The sequence below is a fragment of the Plasmodium fragile genome (genome assembly GCF_000956335.1).
Source record: "Plasmodium fragile strain nilgiri unplaced genomic scaffold supercont1.72, whole genome shotgun sequence".
NCBI classification, from domain to species: domain Eukaryota; phylum Apicomplexa; class Aconoidasida; order Haemosporida; family Plasmodiidae; genus Plasmodium; species Plasmodium fragile.
The window spans coordinates 30,291-48,104 of NW_012192652.1; the positions used below are offsets into that span (position 1 = coordinate 30,291).

Sequence of the window (17,814 nt, forward strand, 5' to 3'; positions counted from 1 at the left end):
CCATCTACCACTGGCACTAGTTCCTGCTGCACCGTCCCATCTACCACTGGCACTAGTTCCTGCTGCACCGTCCCATCTACCAGTGGCACTAGTTCCAGCTGCACCGTCCCATCTACCACTGGCACTAGTTCCAGCTGCACCGTCCCATCTACCACTGGCACCAGTTCCTGCTGCACCGTCCCATCTACCAGTGGTGCTAGTTCCTGCTGCACCGTCCAAATGGCCCTCTGATCCACTTCCTAATCCATCGTCCCATGTACCACCCGTTGCTGCTGCATCTGTCGTTGAACCAGTACTTCCACTTGCACCTACGCCTGCTAATCCAGAGGCTCCTTCTGTACGTCCTAGGTAATCCTCATATAATCTGTCAAAAACAGCATATTTGTCATCTGCCGCTTGTTCACCTTGACTACCTCCTGTAGATCCATTGGATCCAAAAACACCTTCATTCAGGTTAGAAGTTCCAGGTAATGTACCAGCAACAGCACCATCAGCTTCCTTATATCCCACAGATGGTGCACCACCAAAGGAGTATTCATTCGGAGTAGTACCCAAGGAAGATGGCGTACTTCCCATCGTAGTCTCTTGAGCATTGCTATCACCATATCTGAACGTTCCGTTATCTAACGTACTTGCGCTATGGGCGTCCGGTTCATTGTCAGCCGCTGGAGGGAAATTTCCATAACTATTCGTATAATATGAACCCCAGTTTTGTTCATCAAAACCTAGGGATTCATTCCCGTGCTCATCCCATGCATTTGATGAATCTCCACCTCCTTGCAATGAGTCAACCGAATCATCTGTGTTCCCAGTACCATAATTTCGTTGTGATAAATTTGCCATATCCTGTGGTTCAAAATCTTTGCGCATGTGTTCATCATTTTCCCCCTGTTCACCCCTAAGGTTGGCTTCTGCCAACTTCCTTGCGTTAACACTTCCCCAATGTCTTTCTGAGACTGTATTATTATTATATACATTTCCATTCTGCAAAAAATTATAGATAAGTGATTTGCATAAAGGTATGTTTATAGAACAGTTATAAAAAATCATATGCGTCAAACATATATGTGTATATATATACTTATATATATGTAAAGCCATAAGGGAAGGAACAATTCCTCACAAGTACAAATTTTTAAGCATGTAATCTTACTTCCAAAAACATATATAAGCAACCAACAAGAAACACTTTAGCAAACCTTGAAAACATAAATTTTCTGAAGTTGCTTTCTCTAGAGTTTTCTTCTGTACATTCTAACATATTTGTGGAACCACGGTTACTTTTCGCATTCTTCTTAACTACAGATTTCCTGCTCCTTGATAAAACAGATGCGTTAGCATTGAATACCATTTTTTCAAAAATATTATATGTATACACGGTAAGATTATATTTTATTTAATGAAACAATAAATAAAAAAAAATCTATATATTATATCATCTTAATAAAACATAACATGAATTTATATAAATATGTATTTATTATAAATATATATTTAAATAAAAAAATATTTTTTGTTGCTTTTGCAATTCATGTATAAAAAGCTGTGCAAATATTACATATTTCACAAATATATAAAATATTACCAATATATAATACGAAATGAATAAAAAGACCATTCGAAGAGCATTCTAAACATAAGAATATTTATATTTTTTATAAATAGCTCATTGGTAACAACACAAGTGCTTTACGCAATAAACATGTTTTAAAATTCTACCCAACCTTCTCATTTTATTTTTTATTTTTATTTTTGTTTTTTTTCTAAATTCAAATACATATTTTTAAAGGGGCTTCTTTCATTTTAAGGGTATAGGTACGGCTGAGCTATAATTAATTTTATGACTTAGAAATAATAAACCAAACAGTTTTTTTTTATTCTGCTGTATGAATAATATATAAATATTAGCACTAAAATATATTTATTTATACATTAAATATAACTGCTTTAATTCAAAAATAATTGAAGTCGTATTTATAGCACTCTCGTGTTTTATGATAACAAATGCACTGCTCTATTAATATAATATTAAATAATTCTTATTATTATTTGGAATCCTTTTTTATTTCAATAAAAAAAGAAAACATGCTAAAAAAAATGTACTTTTTTATATTTCAAAAAAAGGAGAAAAAGAAGACCAACATATGTTACAATAATAAAACTGGTCGCAAAAGTTTTTGTCATTTGTACCCATATTTTATAAATAAAATATGTTATTAATTTATTGAAAAGAACCTATTAATTAAACAATAAGAAACAACATTTCTCCATTCTAATAATGAAACGCCATGTTATGCTATTTTAATCTTTATTACAAATTAATTTAAAATTAACCTTACATTCAGTCAGACATTTTAAGCTATATATTTATTATAAGCAAAGCAGAAAAAGAAGGCTTCTCTTTCGATCTCTAGAAGTTTTCTTTTAGATAGTACTTTCTCTTTTTTTACACTGTGGTATAACAATATAAATAAAGTAATTCTTTATAAGGTGCACAAAAATAAGAGCAAAGCTCATGTAGTCAATATTTATAATATATTTTCTGTTCTTGACTTAGGATTTTATATGTTCTATGCATAAATTATTTTTTATGTTCTACTAATTACGAAATATTCTTTGTCTGCACTTTTACGATTCCCTAAGATAAAGCAAATATTTAATGAGTCTTATTTTTGTAAAAAATAAAGGTAAATTATACTTTTTTCTACGGTTTTTGTTAGAGTAAGTAAATTAATTACGCCTTCATACATGTGCGTGGTTTATTTTTTAGTTCTTTTAAATGATGAAAATTAATTGAATTGTTAAATATTTTGCGTAGAGGTTCTTCAAATATATGAACATGATAAAATTCTTTCAAGCCTGTGGAACAGATTATTTGCTGAATTTAGTAATTATTAGGAAAGTAGGAATTATAAAACAATTTAGCAATCTCGAATAAGATGAAAGAGCATGTGAAAAGAAAGGCTCCATACACATATAAATATGAAATTAGAGCAAATTTACTGCCAAATGGGGTACTTTTTTTTATAATGATTTTTTCAGAGGTTTGCACATGTACATTACTATTCTCTCTGCAATATATTTATAGGAAGACGCATATGGCGCAACATAAAAGGGTAACATGAATTAAAACAATTGATTGTAAAACCCAAGGAAGCCTATAAAAAGTGCTTAAAAAAGAGGGGAGGTTAGTTTTACGTGAAAATTGTACCTTCTATAATTAATCGCTTATTCCTTATCCGTTACATCATACATAGAGCTAGGTTTACTTTCGTACCATATATAGTTATGTAATTGTAAGTTGTGCCCCTTCCTGAATTTTTCCCTCATTCTCACAGAATTGATGTATGTTTTTTTTTTTTTTTGCACACATGTAGAACTGTATGAGGACGTTTACACCAATGTGTCCATCTTTGCTATTTTAAAATTGGTAAGAACCTCAGGAAAAAGAGATCTACATGACAGATTCTGAGTTATAACATTTCATAACTTATAAGAATAGCAACAAAAAATGAACATATTTTTTCATAAATGTTATTGTTTATAACAGATAAAGCTCTAGTTAAGCAAGACTAAGAACATTGTTGCTTATTTCTTTTCCGAGCTGTACATTAAAATTTTATTTTTCAGTTCTATCTCTGAATAACGCTGACGCTTTGGTTATTATATGATAACTTTTATTTCTTATTAAGACACTCACGCCTTCTACAAATAAATGCATTTTAGTAAAACTAATGATGAATGAATAACATGTACGGTATATGTGTATGCATATGATCAAGTGTTCTTTTTGAATTCGTATATATTTAAAATTATAAACGTATATTATACTCGTAAATACAAGTGATTTATTAATAATTTGCTTTTTCATGTTCACCTTAATTTTTATTTACACTTAAAAAGTTCTTTGTTAATATTTTTTAAGTCATTGTGCACTATAGATCTGCTTATTAAGGGAACCAATGTGTGCTCATTTTGTGTTCTATATTGATGCTCCTTTATTGTTTCATATTAAAAGCTTTGAAAAGAAGGAAACAGAAAAACTTATAGTAAATACAATGTCACGTTCCATACACTGTCAATAACTGTGAAAGCGCTTATTTCACGTAACATGTGTGTTCCCAATTCTTTATAATACATCTGTTTATTTTGTGGGTTCAGAAATGTTGAAATAAGGACAAAATCTAATATTAGCTCATTTTTCTACATATGTTCAAGGATTTACACAATACATACATGACTACTAAAGTGCGTAACGGGTTAGTTACCTATAAAAATGAAAGAATTCAAAATTTTCTTTTACATTACACATATGTAAAACGTATATATATATACTTCTACGCATATGGAATATTTGAACATAGAAGGTGTATTATTGGGGGACGTGCAATCATGTTTTTTGAACTTCTGTTCACCCAATTTTTTATGTGCTATAATAAAAACAGCAAAACCATTTGCAGTCGTACATCATCCTAACATTAGTTGTGCAATCATTATGTATAATTAGGTGTGTTACATAAGTATGAACTTCTTTTTAAAAGAATAGGACTTAATTAATTGTACTATTCACACATATGCTTTATCATGCTTATACATTCTAAAGCGAAAAGGAAATGCGCATATACAAATATAGTGGTATTTATAAGCATACAACTAAATAATAAAACCCTTTAAGACCACATCACTGCTTGGTTTAATTAGAATATTATAATAAAAAAATAGTTATTTGTTGCCTCTCCTCATGTGAAAATGATAAAAAAATATTTCAAATGTGTTAAAGAATTTCAGCGGAGCATTTAAATTATAATATGCACAGGAAAAAGAATTGATCTGGCACATCGGTAGTAAATTCTTTCTATTATAAATTTATATAATATATTCTTTTCTTATATGTTAATATCATAGTAAAATTCACAAGAATGAATTATTACAAAGCAATTCACGATTATTACTGCTTGATCTTTTTATCAGTCATATGGAAAAATTAGATTATATCCATTAAAGAACTTTGTGTAGTACCCCCCAAAAAACGACCAATTTAATATTAATCTTGGTGTGGATTCGTCATAATAATTATGTTTCAAATGCAGAGCTTTTTTTTTTTTTTTTTTTTTCTTTTTTTGTAACAATCCGTCCTATAATATCAATAATAATTACGTGAAAGTGAACACAAAAAGGATGATGGTCATTTTAAGCATTATGTTGTACATGCTGAAAGTAGTAATAATGTGCTAATGAACATAGTTGTGGATAAACTGAATTTGCTCTTCGCAGATTATTATGTGTTGCACAATTTAATTAGAATAAAGGTACCAGAAAGATGAAATTAGCACAATATAAATGAAATAGATACAGTATTAGAAAATTTAAATGATTCGCGTTTTAATGGGCATCTTGGTTAATAATATACTATTTGTTAATTAGAGCAAAAGCATAAATGGTTATACAACGGTTAAAGGAAATTATTTACCTAACCATCTGTATCCATCAGCACTTCATCTATTGCAAAAAATATAAGTTGCCTCCATTTACTCAATATTTTTACCTTTTAATATCAACAGAAAACAAATATAATATAGTAGCAGGGTCTTGGTTGCACAAGAAATAATCAAGCCCCATGTTCTGAATCATAATTCCTCACAATTCTATAAATAATTTACTACTACTCTTTACATGAAATTAAGCATAAAATTACAAATGGTACTAGACGATGAATAATGCAATGTAGCAATTTGTTCGGGTGCCCCATTAATAAATATAATTTTAATTAACGGTGCGTGCAAAAGCGTTAAGTATAGACAACTCAAGCTTTAGGATGACATTTTTTTATAGAAAGAAAAAAATTGTTATTTACACGTTCCAAGTGATATGAATTGTAAATATCTATTTTACAAAGATAATATATATTTTCGAATTCTTATATAGAATAAATAACTCTCATGTAACAAATATTTGCAAAGAAAGCAACCGAAATATTCTATTCCAAATGTTGACTCAAATATTGACTATTCGACAAGTTAGCTAAATGCATCCAATAATGTTCTTTTCGAATAAAAAAAAAAAAAAAAAAATGGGAGTTCTGTTGTATAAATCATTTTGTCATTTCTTCTAATATTTTACTGTGCAAGTAATTGCAAAAACTGAAGGGATCGTTACATGGGATATAATATGTATAGGTATAAGAACATATAAGTAAGCCCCCCTTCACTTGGGTTGCAATATTACTTATACAAATATTCAAATGTTATGATGTCCATAGTGTTCTTCTTTTTTTTTTTAAGTTAAATGAAACCAAAAAAAATAAGTTATAACATATCTGAAAAAATTCATTATTCACTAATTTGGTAGTAAAATATACAAACCCAGATGTCTAGGAATAAGGAAAAAAAAAAGGATCTGTTATTTTTTTTTGTTAGACATATGTTATCTCCCTTTCATAGTCTCTTCACGCTTTTTTAAAATCATGCTTTTAAAGTAAGATATGCATCATATGTGAATGTATTGAAGTCATCCTGTTTCATTTTAAAAGAAGCAAACGAGGCATGAACCAGGGGTATATTATATATCTATATTTTTTTGTACATTACGTCTGCAACAAAAATATTACGTGTAATCTCCAAAAAAAAAATGAGCGCAGGAAATCAAGCATCCTACTAGGAACATTTTGGAGAAGAAATCAAAGGATCCATGGATGTCAGAAGAACTTGAAAGGAACCAATGCAATTATTTACTTACGAAATATGAGGCTAACCTTCAACATTTTGTCTCATTCTCGCAAAATGCAGAGAGGCATTGTGTGTAAAGGACAGAAAAACAATTAGGAGCGAGCACAAAGAATGAAATGAATGGAAATAAGTTTTTTCTTTTAAGAGGGTAACGAACTGTTCAAGGGAAAAGAAATCCTCGCGTAATATCGAAGAGAGTAGGTACAACATAATACACATATAATACTTTACTGCAACGATTAAGAGGCAGTGAACCCTGAGCGGCATTAGTAGCAAGCAAGAGGTAAACACTGTCTGCAGGAAGAGTTGAGTATGGGTAAATTCATAATATTCATTTCCGTGTTATGTATGTTCGATAAGTTATTAGATTCTACGCATTAATAACAGAATACGAGTGTGTCTCAATGGCATGTAGAGATATAATTGTCATATATAGTGTGAAGAGAAAGAACGCACGGAATCGTGTAAACGCTTTAACATGAGCCTTCAAAAATAATGACTTTTTTTTTAAGGTATTATGACCATACAAGCAACAGAGTTGATTTGCTTATAATAAAAAAATGTTGTGTAAGTGAATACTTGATAGTATTAATTCTCCCTCTCGAAAAGTACTGAAGTATTTTTTTTTTTTTTTATATAATGCATAGAACAAGAGTTGTAGCATTCGTCGATTAAGCTAACACTGAATTGGATTGACGACGGAGTAATCCTATGGACAGCTAATTATATAAACGCACAGTACAATGCATTCACAAACCATGTATAGCCTGAAAGAACAGATAACATTATAATTAGGGGGATAGCTATAAGATACCATGAATTCGTATAACTGAGTCCTATCCCTACAAATAATACATAACAGTATAAAAGTGTCGATTCCATAAATAGATAAAATCATGCCATAACATCAGAAGTGCCATCTAAAAGTAGTATAATTATATTCCTTTGGATTCGTTAAATACTCTGTGCTCCCGGGTTCCCTCTTGAGGGAGGTTTGTGTCTCAAAGCTGTATCCCACACTCCTGAACTTTTTCACTGCCTCTAGGACCTTCTTAGTTTGCTTAGGAATAACATTCCCGAGCTTCCCGAAACTATAGCCAACGCTATGATACAAAACAATGTACTCAGGTTGCCGATATATATTAACAGGAGCATTATACAGTGATAACAGACGACACTTGCGACGGGGGTCTGTGGGCTATATCTTATTAGAGTACGCTTCAATGCAGTACAAGGTGTTGTGGATTCCTTTGTCATTTTTTCACCCTGTGCCTTCTTTTCTGAAGCTACAAATAAGCCTTCGGATCCATGTTTGGAATCTGATTTCACCCTGGAGCCATACGGCATACCCGGAACAGTAAAGCCTGGAACGCTCAACCCTATATTACGCGGGTCATTTGGGACGTATATGACTTCCAAAGAAATTGGTTCTCCAATAATGGCCATACATGCGTCTTCTGTCTTAGTGGTGACTTGTTTCCATGAATCACTAATGTCATTTAGGATCTTTTTGAATTCATCTCTGCTCAATTTTTCTTTTGCAACCATGGTATAAAATACTTCATGCACATGCTCGCGTTGTTTTTTAAAGTTATTACCAACTATTCGTCCACATTTTCCCCATTTCTTCCTATCTTTCGGGATAATTTCATTAGTTTGCTTCTTTTTTAATTCTAAAAATTTCTTGAACAAACGTTTTTTAGCATCAATATATTTAAATCTTTCATTTATGAATGATTGCCAGTATAGAGACAGTAATTCCGATTTATGAGGTTCCTCTTCCATTTGTTCTAATTTTTTATTTATTTCAGAATCTCTCAATCGTTCATCGAAACAAGACATTTCGTAGTGGAAATCAGTTGACCTATGGATTCCATATTTTTCTCTATCTTCTGCTACTTTGCCTTCATATTTCTCAATTGTATGTGCTGCCTCCTTCCTCTTGTTCTCCGTCATTTGCCTTTTCTTGTTATCATTATCTAGCGCATCATGTGCTTTGGGGACTGTGGAGACATCATCATATATGGCATCAGCTAGGACGTCATGTCTTTTGACCTGTACTTGTTCATCTGATTCCTGAGTTGTTTCTGCTCCAGGAACTTTTGCTTCTCCCCTAAGAAATGGTCTTTGGTCCTTTGCAGGTTCTTTCTTAACCTGAACGAGTGGTTCCTTAAAGGCACACCCACTAGGACTACCGGGAAGTTTGTTACTTTGTTCTGGTGCTTGCATATCCAATTCGACCGTGAGCAATCTACTGATCCGGACACCGAGAGTGTCATTTTGCTCGGCGGTATGGTTCCATGGTGAGCCCAATTCTGTTAACTAATATGTTAAGAAAGCACGGGGGGGGGGGGAGTATGCATGCAGAATTTGTACATTACGCAGGTATTAGAGTATAGTGAACAACACGGAAGGTCTTCATTTTTGACAATACGCATAACACACTGTTCATAATAAAAAGAAGGATGTTCGGAGTGCCTTAGATATTATCATACAGAGTTGACAAATTGCCAGGGATACAGAATAAATATAAATATAGGGATTTTCGCGAAAAATGTCACTCCGTTATTCTTAGTTATTTTTTCTTCTAAATTTGTGTAACAAATGTTTGAAGTGGGGATATATTCCTTTTTTATGTGTATGTATCAACTACAGGATTATTCTTTTTTTTTCTTAAATTTATGTGTGCGGAATATGCGTGTACTTTTTTTTTCCTTTTTCTTTCATACGGGACACGAATTATATCGTCCGTATATAAAATTTACTGTTTATTCTTAATTCTATTAATATACATTAAATAAAAAAATTAATATGAACAATACTGTAGGCGAACAATGGAGTAATAGAAAGGACTAGCGAGGCCCATTTTAGTGTATACTGTACAATTTACAACTGATTGAAATGGTTAATATTCTCTGGAATCTAATAGGCATGTCACACATATAGCCAACTCCCTAGCGGTGTAATAAGTTCACGTTGTGTACTCTGAAAAACACAATTGTTTATATGCACTAGCATTTTACTACTTCATGTTGGGTATGATGGTAGAGAAAATCATGAAGAGAAAATAAGTTACACCCCCTATTTGTGAGAATAGTCGAATTTTTTCTTAGGCGTAACGTTGTGGGTTCAGGATTTTTCGTACAGTGCATCAGTGCTTTCAGGGGTATTATTTTGGAGTATATATAAGGCGGATTCTGTATGTATCTTAATCAGAATTCATAGAGCCCTCATTTATACCGTCGCTTCTTGTACTAAAATGGTCATGAAGAATAAATGTAAAAGTGTAGTGTTTACGACGTTTCGTGTATGTATATCTCTATGTCCCCATCCTTCTTAGTACAGTGTGCGTGGTTTAATTGAAGTGTAATGAATATATGAGAGGGAAAGGTACATAGAGTTATTTTATATTATGGCCAAGCTTAAAGTTTAGGATTCAGCTTGTAGAGTTCAAGTATCGACTCTTGGGCTTTAGGGTTTAGTGTTTAACACCCTTGCCAGCAGTGTCAGCGCTTGAAAAACCTGAATGGCAGTATATTATTCTATAATCCTCTCGGTAAATAAAAGAAATATGTAGTGAAAGCGTGCACCAAAATGTAGGTACATGCACATATGTTTATTTCTTCATATGAATGAAAAATAATTTGATTATTCTCTAAAAGAAAGAAATAAAAATTGTGGCTTTGTACAAACGTACACAATACTTCTAATTATTTCTTTTAGAAAAACAAAATAAGTGCACATAGAAGATGTCCTAGGAAGAACGTCACAGGAAGAGGCTCAATGCGGGAGTGAGCTGGAAATGATGATGCAACCGCCTCTCCTGTTTTTATGTTCTGATATTTGTAAAGGTAATGATATATCTTCAGACCTTGTACTTCCAATATGAATGTATATGGGTGTATGATCATGTGTGGTCATGCGTTTATCGGGGTCATGTGTTCCATGTGTCGTGATGTGTGTTCCATGTCTGTTCCGTGTGAAAGGGATAATGAATTTTTGTGTATATAATATAAATATTTTTCTATGGGACATTCTTAGTTAATACAATAAGAGTATTCTACTATGATAGGAGGATATTTGTAGTACTAAGGTTCACTATTACATGTTGAATTCTGTACCTAATAAATATGATTATATTCTCCATGTTTTTGTTTTGTTTTTTTATTATAAAAATATAACAATTTCATACTTTTTTTTCTGTTATAAATTAAACTTTTATGTGTAGATTAAATTCTACACTACATAGTCTTAATTATAATAGACAGCGCACATAAGGTACAGATGAATATATTGTTCAACATTTACCTAATGACATTTATAAAAAATGGAAACACATATATTCTTCTCAATGAATACTTCCAGTTTCGCCTGCGGTACATTATGTAACATTAAGCGATAAGAAAATTTTGAATGTCGGTTAAAACTTTTGAGGAAAGAAATTATACTAACAAAATGTATTATTATGTATGAATACAAAATTTCCACCGCATAATTTAATTTCTGAAGCAGATAATACTCAGGGTCGCGCCTCTATATTTATAAAAAAAAAAATGCGTTATAACCACGAACGTACACTTTCTATGGGACCTGGCGGAAACGCTGTATAGAATCCATACTGTATAGGTTGCGTTCCTTCCTCAAAGTATACGAATGAAATACGGATCCTCCCGCAGACGAGATAGTAACACACGTTCGCATGTGAACAGTAAGACGCTATTTATAGACGTTTAAAAGGAAAAGGGCGGGGTTATATTAGAGCGTAAGCGGAAATAAAGGTGCCCGTGCTTTATATATATCATAAATGGAATGACTGCCAATAAATAGGCCAGATGCTTCATATGAGGTGTATACTTTCTGTTGATCATTTGTTGTTTGCTATATAATACCACACCTGACAATATCTATGTATAGGTGTAAATTCATTCATATATGTATATCGCTCTTGAACAAATGGAACATCCTTGAAGTCCGCAAAAAACCTGGTTATGATATGTAAAAACTACAACTAAATCTGGACATTGGAATATGACAGAATATTGAAAACATGAATGTTAAACCTGCACTTTTGAATGAAAATCCTAAACCCTAAACGGCTTAGTTTTTGCCGGGGAAGAATATTATTCGGCCGTAGTGCTTTTATATAGGTTTTTTATCATCCTGTGAGCGATCTGCTAATCCTCACTCCTAAGGTGTCACATCGGCTTATTGTGTTACTACATGATGAGCCCAGTTCCGTCACCTAGCATATAGAAAGGGAGAGTACATTTAGGAGTTATATAATACACAAGTATTAGGATAGAGTTAAAAAAAAGGGAGCAGTCCTTAATTCAGGAGAACACAGATAAAAGGCAGGTCATAATGGCGATGCGACTTCTAACATTGTTTCAGTTATTATCATACATAGTAGGCATATTGGTAAAACTACAGTATGAGCCTAAGTACTGACAATTTCGTGAAATATATCATTCAATTTTTTCTTTCTTTCTCTTTGCTTCTAACGAAAGGAAGGTTCAGAATGGGCATATATGCTATTTCCTACATATACTTATGTGGATTGTGCACTCGCTTTTGTTATGCACACGTGAAATGCTAACTAAACTGTGTGTGTATGCGATTTACGGTTTCCTTCTCGAAGTGCTTGTATTATATAATTTAAATAGAAAATTAATATACATTAGAATAGATATGGAAAATGTAGTTTTCTAGAAAATTAAGCATATATTATCTGTACATATCTTATTGTTTACAAGTAATTAAGTTGGTTAGTATTTTCTCAAATCTAATACGCACTTTTGACCTATGTCACATTTCTTTCTATAAGAATGATGCAAATTATTTATTCTACAGGAAATAAAATTATATACATATGTACTTACAAATATATTGGCTCGAATTTGAGTGTAATGTTTGTGGTTCCGGGTTCCAGGTTCAGGGTTCAAGCTTTTCAGCGTTTTAGGATTAAGTTAAATATGTAAATATGTAAAAACATGGTAGGGCACTTATTTAAAATATATTTTTTAACATAATTTTTCTCATAAAATATAATAATTTGTGAGCCTATCCAAGTAGTAGAGAACAGTGTTGTACGGAAGCTTGAATTTAGTTTGTGAAATGAAGGATCATGCGGAATGTATCTACGTGATTGGAGAAATATGACATATTAAGAGGTATTTAATTATATGCGTCCTGCTTTGTTCCCTGCGTGCTTTATATACTTTTAATATTTTAAAAATGTATACGGAACAGTGAAATTTTCAATTATATGACAATTTCTTTTGGATCATATAGAATACGTTTATATGGTTTCATTGTATACATTAAAGTTTTCTACAGCATGTTATAGAATTAGATAATGTACTTTCCTTGGAATCTATATATTACTTAAAATGAGGTTGTCCGCATGAACCTAGGAAAAAAAGGACACGCACCGTTGTGCTCACTGTGCATACATATTATTATATATGTATATAATACGTGATCCGTAGTGATTACAGGTTTATTCACTACAACAGCTTCACAGTACTCCATGACGACTAGTGAAACGGACAACTCGGGGCTCGCGTGGGAACGCGTGCTAGCTGTTGTCATTGAAAGAATTACGCAAGCATTTTCCACATAACTGTTCACGCTCATACATTACATATAATTGTATATTTTGTGTGTTGCGCACTTGATACGGTTCTCTTTAGTAATTTTTGAAGAGTGCCTTAAGTAAAAAGGGGATGAAACACATGTGCAACTTTTTCTTTTTGTTTTTTTTTTCTACAAGCATGGGAATGACAGGAAAAACTCAAATTATACTACGAACAACTTCGATCTCGAACCTGTTAGAGAAATGTTCGCGCACACCCCCTTTTGTATAGTTTTACCCCGACGCTCATCTTTTTTAAGAGAAAAAAGGGGAGAGAAGGTCCAAAAAAAAAAAAATTATTTCCTATGATAATAAAAAAATAAATTATATCGAACGCTTTTCCCCCTTTCAAAAGAATTATGAACAAGCATTTTTTAAGGGAACCGAGGATAATTTTGCTTCTTCAGTTTTTAAATAATATTATATGGTCTGCCCAAAATACAATAAAAAGAGGGGGGAAGAATTACAAATTATAAATTAATTAAAAAATTTTAGTATTTAATATAAAAAATGGAAAATAAGAAAAAGTTCGAAAAGGTTACCAATTTATATTTTCCCCTTTCATTGCCCATTATCTATTAACATCATTTTAATTTATATTACATTTTAAATATTTCCTTAAAATGTGCATACGCCATTGGATATAGATAAATTACATAAATTTCCTTTTACGCGCTTGAGCCCATATTTGCTACGCATGAATCAGTTCTGCAAGGAAAATCGACAACTGTAAGTGACTTATTTTATTTAAACCAAAAACCCTGAACCCATTATATCCTTTGTTCATATAAATATCTGTTTATTTATTCTTCACATGGGCCAATATTTACACTTCTTAATTAGTTTTCTTTTGCAAGTAGTATAACCCTTTCTTTTTTCCTTTTTTTTTGGGGGGCATTTTTCATGCCAACATATGTATGTGCAATTACATCTTTAACACCCATGTTAATAAATGAAAATATTATTATATGAGCACGTAGTATGCATAAATCTTTCCGTATACTTGAACATTGTATAAATCAGAAAGGAATTCCCCATCTGTGTTTCTTGTACTCTGAAATTTATGCGCTTATATCTTTGTAGTAATAGAAATGCGTTGTAAGATCTTGCACAAACCGTTTTTCACAAATGTTCTGATATTTACTATTATACACTACTACGTTCCTCATTTGTCACTTATTCCCTTTTCAGTAATATTTACAGAGTAATAAACACTTTTCAGACAATTATCAAGGGTAGGAAAAAAGCATTTTTACCAATAATTTTTATTAAGAACAGTACAAATTAATTTAATCTTAAATTTCTGCATACATCTTCCAATAATTCAAATAGAATAAACAATGACCCAGAGCACAAACGCCCCGCTTACCCTATACTCAAGGGTAGAAGTTGACAAACCATTCAGCACCTTGAGTGAGAAGTATTATGTGTCCCAACCTTACAATCCTCATATTCCTATATTGGGTAACATTCATCGTGGGAGTTTCCCAAGTTATGGTATAGATAATTATGATTATTATAATGGAGAGAATTTTCACAGTAAAAGAATAAAAGTAAACCAAGATCCTAAACCGGAAGTAGCTAAAACGGAGCAAGTTGAAAATAATGCGGAGAAGCTGGGCACCACAAACAACATGTTGAGTTTATTTCAAGTGGTTATGATTATCGTTCTGTTGATGCGATTAGGAGTAAGTTTGAAATAGAAAGTGTTTGTTACTCCCCGTGCTGGCCGCATTCGTTCACCTGCTTGAGAGTGTACCACGGAGTACGCGAATTTATGTGCTTAACAAGTGCACGATAGAACGCGTTGAAAACGCAGACACGCGGGAGTTCAGCAACAATGCACACATACCAAACTAATCTCAACTTTCTTCAGAGGAATGTATCTACGAGACTCAGGAGGAAGCACGAAGAGAGAAAGAAGCTATTAAAATTCCTGGACAATGAGAACAAAAAAATTAGAATTGATGATAAATTGATGGCAGAGAAGCTCAAGAAATTGGAGCATAAAATACAAAAAGAAGAAGAAGAGATGGAAGTAAAATGGAAAGAAATAAGAGCAAAACTCAAGGCAAAAATAAAAAAAAATCCATCAAAAAACCGTTTGCCTGGTATAGGCCCATACTATGACAAAGACAAAATGCGTTTGGATCGGAAAATGGACGCTGTAAATATCAATTATGAGAAGTATAAATTGAAAAAGGAGAAGCGGTGGCATGCTATGAAAGCAGCTTATCATAAGAAACTCAACAAGATGCATGATAAACAGAGTAAGCGCAAACGGAGAAAGTGCAAACAAATGTTTCTGTTTGAAAGGAAATGGAATTTTGGACCGCGGACAATGAAAGAATACTTGAAGCTAAAAGAAGAAGAATGCAATAGAGCTAATGACCCTTACACAGGGTTAAATTTAAAGGAAGCAGCGACTGCAGCGGCAGAAACAGCAGAGACGACGGATACAACGGACGCGACAGAAAAGGCTGAAGTGGAAGAGACAGCAGAAGAAAAAGAAACGGCTGAAACTGAAAAAACGGTCAAAGGGCAAGAAAGCCAAGAGCAAGCCAAACAGCAGAAAAAGGGGGACAAGGCTGAAGGACGAGAAGCGGTTAAAACTGAAGAAAAAGCTGAAGAAAAGGAGAAGAAAGCAGAAAAGGAGGAAGAGAACGATGAGGAATATGAATACTATGTTGATGAAGACTATGATGACTATGCAGATTATGAGGATGATGTGAACTATTACATGAATTCCGATGATGAATAATACGAAGATCTTGATAATTAGAACGATTATCACACTGCCGTCATCGCCTACTAGAACCATGATCCCTATTATTATTAAACGTTTTGAAGTGACCGATCCAGCATTTATCACAATTATGTTAACCTTAAAATGATAGAATAAGTGGAATCGACACATAAGAAGTATGGACAGAGTTTGCAGCTTACTGATAGATTGAAGATAACGAAAATTTTAGCAAGGGGTTGTTGTGCACTCTTCCATAGATGTTGATAAATATATCCCAAGGAAAAAAGGAAGAAGAAGAGAAAACTTTAGAGCTCATGGAGGAATATATATATAGACATCACAACAACTTGTAGCACACATTCTTGGGTTCTTAGGAAGTCCACACCATATAATTATAAGCGAATGTATTTATTCGTAGGACCTAGAAGGATCTGCGGCCAAGTTGGGGATGAATGCTTTTTTTCCTGAACATAACTTTTTGGGGAAAAATTAATAAATGTCCATGCTGCTGTTAGGGACTCTTTGTTAATCCTGCTATAAATGTCACCATGAACAAGACATCCCAATGATGTAGACATGCATGATATGGAAGCGTAGGATATCGTTGAATTGAAGATATCCAACTAGATGGTAGAATTGTTATTTAGGGCGTTCCCAAATAATAGGTGCTGGCTTTATTTTATGCAACGACGACATATCATTCTGAAACCTCCTCATAATGCTTCCTTATTCATTGGTTTTTTGCGTCCTGTTAAATTCGAACTTTAGGATATATACACTGGTATGTGTATCATGTCGTGCATGCGTTACCACGCATAAAGGCACACATCCCCTTTGATTGTGTTATTTTAATTTTTTCCCTAATAAAAATATGCAATAATCATGTGTGTATGTGTATGCGTGTCCATAATCTAGTTCTTTCTTTACTTCAACTGCTAGCACTTCGCGTTCAATTTTTTTTTTTGATGTCTTTTTTTTTCCATGCACCTTTTGAATCTTGTTCCCAACAGTCTTACACGAATGCACACATACAATGTTGTCCCCGTCGAATTAGGAACTGCAGTTTATCCCTTTTGTTTTATACGCCATAAATATCAAACATGGGCAGCTGTTCTGGAACCTGGTGCCATGTGTCCCTTTTTTTTTATACGCTATAAATATCAAACATGGGTGGCTGTTCTGTAACCTGGAGGAATTGTTGTTTGGTACGTACTATACTTTTATGGTACGATTATATGTTTTACTTTCGCTTCTTCGGCAGTTTGTCGTACTTTGGGAACATCGGAAATTCATAAAGTTCATTCTTTCTATGCAAGGCAGGAATGATGTCAGAGTCATTGTGTCAATAGGGGAAAGGGAGAAAGGCTACATTGTACACATATGCACATATATGTGTCATCCTTACCTTTCCGTGTGTTAGTCCAGATTTGTGCCTTTTCCATAGCAACCTTTTTGTTCTACAGCTGCTCTATTTCATATGGATCATAATATTATTTCACGATTCCTGGTCCGAGTGTAAGAAGGAGGAGGATTGTCTCTCCGAGCAAACGCGGCCGATTCGACGAAGTAGCCGAGTAAGCATTGTGCCGAGGGTAAGAACGCAGGAGGATTGTCTCTCCGCGTGAAGCGATTCGACGACGTGGCCGGGTAAGGTTTGTTCGAGTAAAGCATCCAGAGCAAGGGGGATCACAGAGAGGGAGGACAGAGAG

General features: G+C 33.2%; 5 protein-coding genes across 5 annotated transcripts in view; 3 read left to right on the plus strand and 2 right to left on the minus strand.

Moving 5' to 3' along the window:
• The window catches only part of AK88_04689 (uncharacterized protein), a gene marked incomplete at both ends in the record, with an annotated part of 3,044 nt that extends 1,693 nt beyond the window's left edge, over nt 1-1,351 (minus strand). The window contains 2 exons of the mRNA XM_012482297.1: nt 9-984; nt 1,154-1,351. Coding sequence (XP_012337720.1) covers nt 9-984; nt 1,154-1,351 — 1,174 coding nt within the window. The remainder of the gene's footprint in view (nt 1-8; nt 985-1,153) is intronic.
• Nucleotides 1,352-2,004: 653 nt separating this feature from the next.
• AK88_04690 (uncharacterized protein) lies at nt 2,005-2,580 on the plus strand (the record flags this gene model as incomplete). Its single annotated transcript, XM_012482298.1, has 2 exons — nt 2,005-2,212; nt 2,429-2,580. The coding sequence occupies 2 exons, from the start codon at nt 2,005-2,007 to the stop codon at nt 2,578-2,580; spliced, it is 360 nt and encodes a 119-aa protein (XP_012337721.1).
• A 3,705-nt stretch (nt 2,581-6,285) lies between these two features.
• Nucleotides 6,286-6,821, plus strand: AK88_04691 (uncharacterized protein; the record flags this gene model as incomplete). Its single annotated transcript, XM_012482299.1, has 2 exons — nt 6,286-6,344; nt 6,476-6,821. 2 exons carry the CDS (start codon nt 6,286-6,288, stop codon nt 6,819-6,821), a joined length of 405 nt encoding a protein of 134 aa, XP_012337722.1.
• Nucleotides 6,822-7,766: 945 nt separating this feature from the next.
• Nucleotides 7,767-10,872, minus strand: AK88_04692 (uncharacterized protein; the record flags this gene model as incomplete). Its single annotated transcript, XM_012482300.1, has 2 exons — nt 7,767-9,047; nt 10,831-10,872. 2 exons carry the CDS (start codon nt 10,870-10,872, stop codon nt 7,767-7,769), a joined length of 1,323 nt encoding a protein of 440 aa, XP_012337723.1.
• A 3,827-nt stretch (nt 10,873-14,699) lies between these two features.
• Nucleotides 14,700-16,120, plus strand: AK88_04693 (uncharacterized protein; the record flags this gene model as incomplete). Its single annotated transcript, XM_012482301.1, has 2 exons — nt 14,700-15,047; nt 15,236-16,120. 2 exons carry the CDS (start codon nt 14,700-14,702, stop codon nt 16,118-16,120), a joined length of 1,233 nt encoding a protein of 410 aa, XP_012337724.1.
• Between the last annotated feature and the right edge of the window lie 1,694 nt (nt 16,121-17,814).